Below are 12512 nucleotides of genomic sequence, written 5' to 3'. Positions count from 1 at the left end.
CAGACGTACAGCACAGAAATGACATGACAGCACACTCGTACATGACAGAAATGCAACTCACTTAGTGACAGGGACACCAGACGACAATAATAAAGATCAGACAGGAGGGTAACCTGCATACTGTGACTTGAATAACGCATTTAACAGTTTGCAAAGCATGTACAGCAGCACCAATCAAAAGTTTGGGGTCAGTAAGAAATTCCCATTTTAATTCAACAAAGAGCCATTAAACTGATCCAAAGTGACAGTCAAGTGATTTTTAATGTTTACAAAAGATTTCAGTTTCAAATAAACGTACTTTTGAATTCAGCATAACTGTTTTCAACATGAATAATAAGAAGAAATGTTTCTTGAGCAGCAAATCAGCATATTAGAATGATTTCTGAAGGATCAAGTGACACTGAAGACTGGAGTAATGATGCTGAAAATTCAGGCGGCAAGGAACTCGACCGGAAGTTGAAGTCGGGTGGGGGCTGCCATCTTTTAGCAGAACTTCACTTGCGTTAGCATTCCCATTGACTCCCATTCATTTGGGCGTCACTTTGACAGCGAATAACTTTACATCTGAGACAAAGTCATTATTTATTTCTAAAGATACACGACAATGTATAAAGGGCTCCATTACCTTCTATGTTACATTATGGCCCCGTATAAACAGTTTTTGTAAAAAATAGGCTAACGATTGTGTCATAACCACTCGTCTCTCTGTCGCATTACCGTACAGACAGGAGGAGAAGCTCGCAGGCAATAAACTTAATATGGCGTACTAGCGTTACATTTTAAAATACTATACAAAATAATTAATCAGAATACTTACTCCTGCTCACTCACGACAAAGAACTCCCCGCTCAAGCTCGCCGTCTCTGTAAGATTAACAATGGCAGTTTGCACGCACAGCTACTAGAACATTTACATCTGTCTGACAGGTTGCTGACGTCGTCAAGCTTAGTTTGAGTCTGCGCGTCAGAAACGGAAGTGCTAAAAACGCTAAAAATGGGCTTCACGTGTCTCAATTGAGTTCCAATGGGGTCGGTGTGTCCATTTCTTTTACTGTCTATGTGAAAATTCAGCTTTGCATCACAGGAATAAATGACATATCTAAATAGAAAACAGTTATTTTAAATTGCAATATTTCATATTTTACTGCAAAAAAAATTTGCACAACCCCAAACTTTAAAAACGGTAGTGTAAGTGATTGAAAATGACCTGTGTAATGTCTAATCTTTCGACACAAAAAGAGTAAAAGCCAAGCTAAAACTCTCAACCCTGTTCAACACTTCACACATAATTGGCTTATTTATTTTGCCATCCATACTAACAGGTTGCTGCATTCCTATTTTACACAGCACAAGCACTGTAGCGTGCTTAACTCAGCAGAAAACACAAATAAAATGCACTGTAAATCTTTGTATTGACACCATCTCTTGCAAAACGGGCTTTTATGAAGCCACATAAAGAACTATTGTTCGAAACAAGACTTATGTCGGCTTGATGCAGTGATAAAGCACAAAAACAGCACTGTCTGTGCACTGAATCAGACTAAATCCAGATGATTTTTGAATGTTTATGGCTATGTTTTAGAGTTGGGGTTAAGTTTCTCTGAAGATTAATGACCATTTTTAAGTTAATATGGATGTCTTCCTCACATAAATTACATTTCATGTCTACAATAGGTCACCACAGCTAGAAAACGCATGAATCACTATAAGGGCAAATCAAAAGACTAAGACTAATTATCAGGACAAATAGCATCCCAACTCTGTTAGAGTGCTTTGCTCGTCCTATAGTGAATGAGAATGTGCATATAAACAGCTTTGGAACATTTATTGACACTTTTATCCAAAATGACTCGCACGACATTCAATGTAAAAATAATAGGACAGTTTTCAGAAACCCATGAAATGAATAATCCCTCAAAAATGTGCTGACTTCAAAACATGCATCAGAGAATGTAAAGTATATAGTGTGTATTAGTGTAGTATAGTTTAGAGAATTGCTATGTGGTTGCTTAAAAGTTGGTTTCTTAAATAAAAGTAATATTTTTATACATGTTCCTTTACTATTGAACAAATGCCATTTTAAAAAAGTCTTTGTTCTTGCTTTTCCATCACTGTTGTTATTGTTAAATAAAACTAACACTATTCAAAATCATTGGCGATAAAAAACTAAACAAAAAGAAAACAAATACAAAAATCAGATGAAAAATTCAACTTAAAAAAACTTTTGAAATGTTGCCTTGGAACTGAAATAAATATGTTAACTACTAAAATGACTGAAATAAAAAGTGAACAATTTATTTGACCTATATATAAATATTATACATTTTTAAAAAGCACAAAACAAAACTGCTACATTTTAAACTACAAATAAAATAAAAAAGCTTATTTAGATTTATAATAAAGGATATAAAGGTACATACAATAATAATAATAAAAGATTACTGTTATTCAAATTAATAAATAAACACACAAGGAAAATAAAATATATAAATAGATTTAAAATAGATAAATATAAAGCATTCGTTGACCCAATACAGCTAAATAAATAAATGTTTACGTTTAAGCTAGAATAAAATTGCCCTTGAAATGTTGCCTTGGAACTGAAATAAGCTGAAGCACTAAAGTTGCTTTAATTAAATTAAACCTACATTCAAATATAATAAATGAATAAATAGATAAATAAGAACACTAAACCTAAAGTGAAAATAAAAGCTAAATGAAAACATAAATATATACTGTACTAATAGGCTACATAAAATACTAAAATAATACTGTTCCGTAAGTCAATGGGGTTCAAAGCATACTGAAGAAAGCATGTCATACAGGTTTAAAACAACGTGAGAGTGAGTAAATAATGACAAAATTATCATTTGTTTACAAGCCACAATATTAAACTTCCGCTTTAGTAAAGCTGTTCGAACATCATATGATGTTCAGGGTCAGAGTTAAGCAGAACAGGGTCACCTTTCACAGTCTTCGTCCCTTATGGTTCCTAATTACACACCTGACCTACCCACGAGACCAGCAGTTAATCAGCTACAAGTGTGGGCCAGTTAGATTAACAAACGCTTTGTTATTTGACGATCATTTGAGTTACAGGTGTGACGGCAGTCCTTGTGCCAGCATGGACTGCTAAAAGAGACTGTCGTGAGTTTAATTAGGATTGATGGCCCACCTACACCAGTTACTGGGTGTGGGCCAGGTGTGCGTCACCCTGATTTGCTCGGAGGATTTCTGTGCAGCAGAAGCGGAGGGAAGAGCAGGGCCCAGGTGAGTCCCATCAGTCTGACGACAGCTGGCACTTCCCTGCAGCTCGGAGAACGAGAGCCGCGGGCCAATGCAAACCAGAATGCTCTGATCGAGCTCATGCTTGGCGAGGAACCTTTCATGGGTGACATCACAGCACCTCTTCTGTGTCTTTTCATACATAAGAGACTTATCAGCCAAGCTCAGGTGGAGAGCGAATGCATTCAGCCACACACAAACACACACACACACACACACGCCAATTACAAACTCCTAGCAGCACTTCCTCAATCTCTGTCGCTAAAAAAAAGCAATTTATGCTCCCCTTCGTCTTTGACTTCTAGCCTAGTTTTCTCTCTCTTCGCCGTCTCTTTTTCATAAACGGGTCCTACAGGTGACAGGCCCTCACGCGGTGTCTCATAACCTCCATCAGATGGCCTGCCAGATGGTCAAGCCAGAGACCAGTTCACTCGAGAGTCCTGTACACAGCCAAACAATCAAAGACTTAATAAAAAATGTTGAAAGGAGACAAGTCCATCCTTCCTGAGCAAATCAGAGGCACAGATGTTGAGAGAAACACAGAGGACACGAGTCCACGAAGCCTTACAGAGGAAAAACAACTGCGTGGTACCATGGAAAAAATACAAACCAAATCAACAACAACAGAAAGAGAAAAGAGAGTGAGAGAGAAAGAAAGAAAGAAAGAAAGAAAGATATGTTGGCACTCAAAATGACAAATTTGCTGTAATATAAATAATGAATATTATCTGAATATTATCTATATTAAACAATACTATTACATTTTATATATTATCAAAACATAACAAAAACAATAACAAAGTTGATTGCATGACTTTCAACATTCAACTCAACTGTGTTCAACAGTTAAAATTCTCACCAAAAAACTTAAATAAAGTTTCAAATAAACAAACAAATAAATACTAAAACTGAAAAAAAGAATCAAATGCAACAAACTTTATCCATTATATATGTGTGTGCGTGTGTGTGTGAGAGAGCGTTAAAGAACTAAAATTATTCAAATAGTAACTGCAATCAAAATGAATTAGATCTACAGTATATATAAAAAAAATATATTTTTAAAAGTACAAACCCCCCCCCCCCCCACATAATGTATGTATATGGAGTATAATAAAAAAAAGTACCCTATTTAGTTTGCCTACAGGGTGTATATTGCTATAAGAAACTTCAAGAATACAAATAAAGATGCTTAAAAATTATATATTAAATGTATTATATTTACATGTTAAAGCTCGAAACATTCAAGTATGTTCAAAATGATTAAAACTGGTCAAATCAGCTGTTAATCTACAATCTGGTCAAATCACAAAACCATGTTTGTTTACCTGCTGTCACACCACAGAAACAAAACTCACTCAGTATCGTAAAAACACATTTGTTTACCAATTACTTTAACTCCTTCATGCAGAAAATAAGTTCTGCAGAGTGGCATGACTTCCATGCACAGCATGTAATACCTTTCAGACAATAATTAAACCTAGCTTTATTGAAGAGAGCCTCCGAGTCCTGGCCAGCAAGTAGGAAAAATCTCAGAGCCCAAGAGCAATCTGTTCCTCTGCCGAGGCTGCTTATTTCCATAAATATCTCGTTTAATAGTAAGAACAAACAGGGCGTTCTTAAAGGTTGGAAACTATGCATCGTATTTACCAAGCATTTAAAGATGTTTATTAAGAAGAACACTTGTGTATCTGGAGTCAGCTGGGATCAGATGAGAGCTGTGATGTTTTGGTGTGACTGACTTTCCATTTCGCTTGACTGACGTGTGAATCTACTAGAATCACTTTCAATGCCAGAACAAATATCTGTGATGGGAAGGAACTAACTAAAAGTGATCATGCTAATAAAAAGGTTTCACTTCTCAGTAGTGTGACAGTCGTTTTTAAAATAGAGCAGCGTCTACAGTAACAAACTACTTTTCCAAGAAGTTTAATGTGATGAAACACAAGCCTGAAGTAATATTTAAAACTTGGGAAGTCTAGTTCATTTTAGTGATTCTATGCACTCTATAACAGATTCATTCTTGTGATTTGATTCTTTCTACTCAACCCACTCCAGTGAACTGACTCTTTTGAACAGTTCATGTAAATTATCCAAATCTTCCGGCAGAAGTGCCTCAGGACCCATATAAGGAAATTCTGCTCCATCTAACGTCACACAGAGCCATACTCGAAAAAAACTTTCCGAAACTTGGAACAAAAATACTCCTTCAAACATACAACTTAATTTTTGAAACTTTGTCCATGTTTAGCATGGGAATCCAACTCTTTAACAGTGTAAAAAACTCAGTATGCATGAAATAGCATTTCACCCCCCCTTTAACTAAATATTTAGGAATAGCTTATCAAAAAAGTTATTTTATCATCCTCATGTATGCTGTTATGTTATTTTTTTCTTTAAGAATAAGAAACAATTCTTTATTTAAAGATTCTTCACATATATTTCAATATACCAAACAACAGTTCATTGTGTTCATGAGCTGTCAAGCTCCTAAAAAGTATAAAAAACTGCTATAAAAAGTATCAGAAAAGCTCATATGACTATATGCCAAACCTTTTTAAACTTTGTGTGCATTTCATAAGGAAATAAAAAAAAAAAAATGCATTGTTTACTAAAAATCTATTGCAGCTCTAAAATAAAATATGGTGTCTATAGAGCAGTTTAAACAATATTCAATAATGGATTAATATATCAATAAAATTGTATTGCAACCAATTATAATGGCGTTAAACCTGTATATTCTTTTTGCCCATGTTGCATTACTTTCTGAAACAGAATAATGTCATATAAAGTTTTTTGCCATAGTTTTGATAGATATATACCGTGGTAAAAAAAAAAAAAATAGTACCATATTCATATTGCTCACAAGGGGGATTTACATAGAAAGTAATAGATATAGTATAGTATTTTCAAGGTACATTCAAGGTTTGATTCATCAACGCCATACAACATTTTTGTCATGGTTTTGACACACACACACAACATGGTAATAAACACAGAACCAAATTCATATTGCCCACATAGGCTTCAAGAAATAGCATGGTCACTTCAAGGTACATACCTAAATTCATTATTTTGACTGTTTCACTTGATGCTTTTCTATTAATTTAAAGAGCATCTTAGCAAACTACAGTTTCAGGTAGCTTCAGCAACACTGATATATATTTATGGTAATTGTATTGTGTTTTGTGCGTGCTATCTATCGCTCCTGAGAGATTGATCTGGGTCCAGTGGGGGAGGGATTCAGCTCTTATACTGCAGTGGGCAGAGATCAATAAAACTCAGGGGCGAGAGAAAGAGAGCCACAGTATATCAAGATTAAATAAATGTACAGCTCACTCACAGACTCACGCCTCGCTGAGGGAATCATGGGGGCTGGAGCGGCTGCGCGAGGAGAGAGCGAGAGTGATTCACAGTGCTGCATGAGGACAGCCTTATTGAACCATAAATTAGTTTGGTTGCATTTTTACAGCAGCCTGAGATTGACTTCAGATACAGTCAGAGAGAGACACTGAGATGCACAGCTATCAGATTTACCACACAGATGCTGAACGTCTGCCATTTGTTGATTCCAAAAGAGAGGATTTTGATACTTCAGAGGGGATAAGGCTTGTGTGCGAAATAGTGACGCACCAGCATTTGAAAATATTTGGCTTAAAGTGAATTTTCCATTTTGGCTAAAACGGAAATCATTTAATTAACACTTCTCAGAAGGCACATTTGGACTGTTTTAGGCCCAATCCCAATTCTAGCCCAATTCTAGGGCCAGATAGCCCTTCAATTAATGATTTTTCGGGAGCACACTTCAAACGAAGGGGTACGAATTGTCTCGGCAACATGGCTGCTACAACGAACAAAAAGCCACATAAATTTTTTTGGCATAAATAAAGATTTTAACCAAAAAGTAATCATTTGTTTCATGTTACATTCAATTGTGAGTTCATATTAATGGTCAAGTTACTCAAAGAAATGTTTGCAAAAAATCGCTAATATTTGCTAACGTCATATCTTTACATACCACAGCATATGTCTGATCAGGGCGATAACTACCGTAATCCCCCCAATAATTAGAAATCGCTAAACATTTTCTCAAATATTGCCTATTCAAAAGAGAGAGAGAGAGAGAGAGAGAGAGAGAGAGAGAAAATGGAAGTTGCGTGTATCCGCGTCTGTGCGTTTATTTTTTTAGACTGAGTTTACTTAAAAACAGTGATTGTATCCTCTCGTCGCTGGATAATATAATGTAGCGATTCAGTATTTAAACTGTATTTAATAAAAGTAACATTTAATAAAATGGGGCAGCGTTGACAAGTTTATTTTCTCCTGGATGTGTTAGCTACGCAATTTCCGATGTGTGTGTCTGTGTCAGTAAGCAGCTCATTAATACAGAAGAATAATTAAAGGCTCTAATGCACACCAGTATATGTGTTTTGTAAGAGCTAGACGACGAATGATGGCGTGTGACGTCATGGTAGTGGTGTCCCAATTCTTAGGGGAAGGGGAAGGGGTATAAAATAGAATTGGGATTGGGCCTTAGTGTCTATTTCATGCACTCAATGTAGATAAACTATAAAAGGCAAATATATCAGCTCTGTGGAAGCTAATTCTAGGTTGACGATATTGATTTGTCATTTTTAATCTTTATTTGTTGATCTTTGCTTGAACAAAAAAAATCACTTAACATTATTTGAAACGCGCCTCCCATCCAATAAAAAAAAAAACAACTTTAAATAAACTTTGAGCTTTGTTAATTTTGATCTAAAATTAAGAGTAAAATTTACTATTTCGGTTTTTAAGTCTAAACTTAAAACACATTTCTATTCAAAGGCCTTTCCTGATTTTTAATTTATGGATTAGTATTATTATCTTGGATTTTAATTGTAATTTTATTTGATACTTTACTGTATTTTATTATTGTTTTGTACAGCACTTTGGTCAGTGTTCAATGTGCTCTATAAATACAATTTACTTAAACAAAATGTGATCAATAAATGTGGTTTTGTTGCTCTTCATCATTTTAGCTGCCTTTAATTTCAACAGATCATCTTTGACTTCTTTACTACTAGTTATGGCACAAAATAGAGATGAATGAACATCATAAAGGTATGCTGCGAGATACAATACAACAGTATAAATAATGTCAATAAAACAGCTTGAAAACATAACCTCAGAAATAACAAATAAGAATAATAGGCTAAAAAAACAGAAGCATTTTGATAAATATATGCAATATATTACATACTCATTATATTTCTACTTAACCTTATTTAAAGCATGTCTGTAATTTCAGCTTCAGCTTTGTTTTTTGGCTAAATGAAAGCTTGAATTTGGTAGAAAAAAATATCAGTCACACTTTAGTTTAGGGACCAATTCTCACTATCATCTATCTATTAATAACAACTTTTGCCTTAATAAACTTATTATTTGCTGCTTATTTATAGTAAATGTAGGATAATGGATCTAAAATGTGGTCATGCAGAATAAAGCATAATATGTACTTTATAAATACTAATAAAAGGCCAATATGCTAGTAATTTGTATGCTAATAAGCAACCTGTTAATAGTGAGATTTGGTCCCTAAACTAAAGTGTTACCATATATTTGTTTCCGTGCATCACTAGTGGGAACTTTATAATGACTCTTCAGCAGGATAAACATCTTAAAGGAACTTGCACAAGTAATCTTCCGGAGTTTCAACATCAGCAACAGCATTCACGACCCATTTAACGTCCATAATGTGATGCGTTCCTGAAAAGGCTGCTAAAAAACAATAACACATTGTGGTATCATCTATTTCAGATGAACCTGCTCCTACACGGCTCATAAAAAAACAAAGCAAACTGTGATTGATTGCTTTAAATCTCAGCCAGACGGTCGCTTCCTGTAAGTGGCTGCTTCGAGCCAGAATAAGCTGCAGTGTGGAACAGAGCTTTCACAGTTTAGTCAAAGCTACAGGCTAGGTGAGACTAGTGAAAGACAGATGAGAATTAGAACGTGAAAGGTCTGACCTGCAGAGAGTCTCGGCCGCGTCCTGGGTGTCGGCATCTCCTGCCGCGCGTGAGGCAGCATGTGGTAGCGCTTGGCCTCGTTGACCAGATCTCGGCAAGCCTCCGACGATTTAATCAGCTCCTCATTGTCCACAACGTTCAGCAGGTAACTGGGGTGAATGAATGGAAGTCTAACGACAGCCAGCAACTCGGATATGTGCTGGAAGAAAGAGAGAGAAATATATTCACCATGTGATTTCAGTCTGCATTACTATTAAAAGTACTTCAGTGATTCTGATTCAGTTCCACAAAATTATTATTTTAGTACCATATTACCATATACTTAAATACTAATAAAAGACATACTACTGCTTTGTACCCAACACTTCTTTGTATTTTTTTTCTACATTAAAAAGCACCAACTATTATGATAAACCGAATGTGAATATAGTATATACAATATGAACAAGCTGTCAGTATAACATATGCTATTGGTACACATCATTGTAACAGTTTTCAATTGATTTTAATTTGGAAATGACAAAAGCAATCACTTGCAATTCATTGTGCAAGTCTAGAACAGCTCGGATTGATTCAGTGAACAGTGAGTCATTAGATTCAACTCATGAGTTCAAAACAGGTTTTAGACTCTTTAACAGATTCATTTCAAAGACTCAAAAAAAAAAACATATACATATACAGTATTATCAGACAAAGATCATGGTCTGTTAGACTTGTTTTGTTTTTTTAGAAAAATGCATATTTTTATTCACCAAGAATGCAATTTGATCAAAAGTGAAATGAAATACTTTTATAATATTACGAATAATTTATATTTCAAATAAATGCTGTTTTATTCATCAAAGGGTCCTGGAGTTATGCTCTCCACAAATATACTAAGCAGCACAACTGCAAACATTAATAATAAGAAATGTTTCTTGAGTAACAGCATATTTGTATGATTTCTGAAGTATCATGTGACTCTGAAGCCTGGAGAAACGATGCTGAAAATGCAGCTTTGCATCACAGGAATAAATACGATATTAAAAACAGTTATTTTAAATTGTAATATTATTTTTCAGAATATTACTTCGATAAATTAAATGCAACCTTTTTGAGCATAAGAGGCTTCTTAGAAAAACATTGAGACTGAGGACTATCCGTGGCCAGCTTGTTTGCTGAGAGTCCTCCTCAGTGGGGTGTTCTGCTCACGTCAGCGTTAAATGCTGTAAACACAAGCTGACAGGGACAGCAGCCAACCCAACCCTCTCACCTCTGAGCTCACAACACATTACGTAAGCATCCGTAAGAAACACTGACACGGCCGGTGTGAACACCTGGGCTTCTGTTGTCTCGCAGAGAGAGATTTTCCCTGATCTGACCTTGACAAATTCTAGCCATTCTTCATTATAGGCAACATTTCGTAGTGAAAGTGCATAAAAAGTAGGATGAAACTTAATTATATCTACTGGGAATTGGATTGTGAATAGAGGTTGAAGGTCAAAATCACTTTCGAGAGCACATCCATGTATCCTAATGCTACAGCTTCTTTTTCAAATCCATCAACATTTTCAATTACGTAACTTTTTTTATCTTGTTTATTAAGCATTAAAATACTGCATTTATTATTAGCAAGATATTAGAAAGCCTGCATTAAGTACAACAAATTGGTTGATACTGAATTATTGTTCAAAGAAAGGTTAGGGTTACTTGCGTGTAATTATTCATAATTTATTGTTATTCTAATAGTATGTGATGTGTAACAACAACACCTTAAAATAAAGTGTTACCAGATTAATTATAGTGTGGCCAATAAATTGAACTATTATAGTGAATTAATTAATATTATAATTATTGAATAATATGTATTAATTAATTTAGTTAGTAAGTTAGTAAACTGAATATTTGACAACAAATAAATATATATTAATCTACATAGTTGGATTGTATTTATAAAATAAATAACAAAAACACGTTGCATTATGATGTAATGCATTTTTTTCTTTTAGTTATTTTGTGAATTATAATCTAGTTATATTGCAACCAATATATCAAGGTAATTAACAATATCATTCATAATTAATATTTATTTATTTATGAACTTATTTAGTTAGTTGGATATTTAACCCATACAAAATTTGCATAAAAAACGTATTATTATTAAATAAATACACACAAAAACTAATATAATAAATAAATAATCTACATGGTTTTATTTATTTAAAAAAGGCATTAAAACTGCATTATGATGTAATGTGTTTTTATGTATTTTTTATTTTGTGAACAATAATCTAGTTATATTTTAAACAACAAATCAAGGTAATTAACAATATAAATAATTAATATTTATGTATTTTATTAGTTAGTTGGTTAGTTGCCTATTTAAACAATATGAAAGTTGCATAAACAAACTTAAATCAGTATTAAATAAATAAATCTCTTGACATCCCTAAACAAAAACAGCTCGTTTAGCAAACATCTTCCCAGACAATAGAAGGCAAGAGGCCAGATGCATGCACGGCCCGAGAGAGATTTCAGACCTGTGTGCCAGCTCTCCACACAGCTTTACACATGCTTGGCTCAACCGTCCAAAACCTGTGCCGGATCTGAACTTTCTGGTTTACCCCAGACTTCCACCTTTATGGATTGTTAATTACTCTGGGTTTACATATCATATGTGCATCATTTGCATACTGATATAATAAGCGGCTTGCTCGGTTTAGCACATGTCCCCTCGACAGGATCACGTATCGCTGAACTGTTCCTGCATCTCGACTGTGAGATCAGGGATTAACCTGATCCCAGTGAGGATCTGATCTAAAATAATGTCACAGCAGACGGACGCTCCCCCGGCCGGCGCTGTTCCCTTCCCCCTCACCGCACTCAACCAACCCAGCCAAACCGCTTTAGACTGGTTAGAGAAAATAATCACAAGCTCCCAGCTCGACCCGGCCGCCGGGACCAGACGAGGGGGATTTGAGCTCCAGATCATAAATCTGAACAGCTAAATGCGTTGATGGTGCTCGTAGGCTCCTGTCTTGCGCCGGGCGATTAAGTGATAGTGATAAAATATGCAACCCTCCAGAAGAAACGAAAGAAGCAGCAGCGGATCGTCAGCGACACATTTTACCCTCAAGGATGAAAAATGCAACAGAGGAAAGAAATCACGAAGTCAGATGAAACTAAGATGAAGAATCATAATGTAGACAGCAGCCATTAAAGGGGACAGAAACCCTGAAATCAA

The 12512-nt window shown here is 35.1% G+C and overlaps 1 protein-coding gene across 4 annotated transcripts in view; it reads right to left on the bottom strand.

The window, feature by feature from the left end:
* LOC127984465 (kelch-like protein 29) overlaps nt 1–12512 on the bottom strand; it is a 234322-nt gene that overhangs the window by 38655 nt on the left and 183155 nt on the right. For all 4 annotated transcript variants that reach the window (XM_052587112.1, XM_052587113.1, XM_052587115.1 and 1 more), the window contains one exon: nt 9290–9488. In XM_052587112.1, coding sequence (XP_052443072.1) covers nt 9290–9488 — 199 coding nt within the window. The remainder of the gene's footprint in view (nt 1–9289; nt 9489–12512) is intronic.

Source organism: Carassius gibelio, chromosome B20 (genome assembly GCF_023724105.1).
Source record: "Carassius gibelio isolate Cgi1373 ecotype wild population from Czech Republic chromosome B20, carGib1.2-hapl.c, whole genome shotgun sequence".
Lineage (NCBI taxonomy): Eukaryota > Metazoa > Chordata > Actinopteri > Cypriniformes > Cyprinidae > Carassius > Carassius gibelio.
The sequence above is the reverse complement of the archived record's forward strand: the minus strand, read 5'-3'. Positions and strand labels throughout refer to the sequence as shown.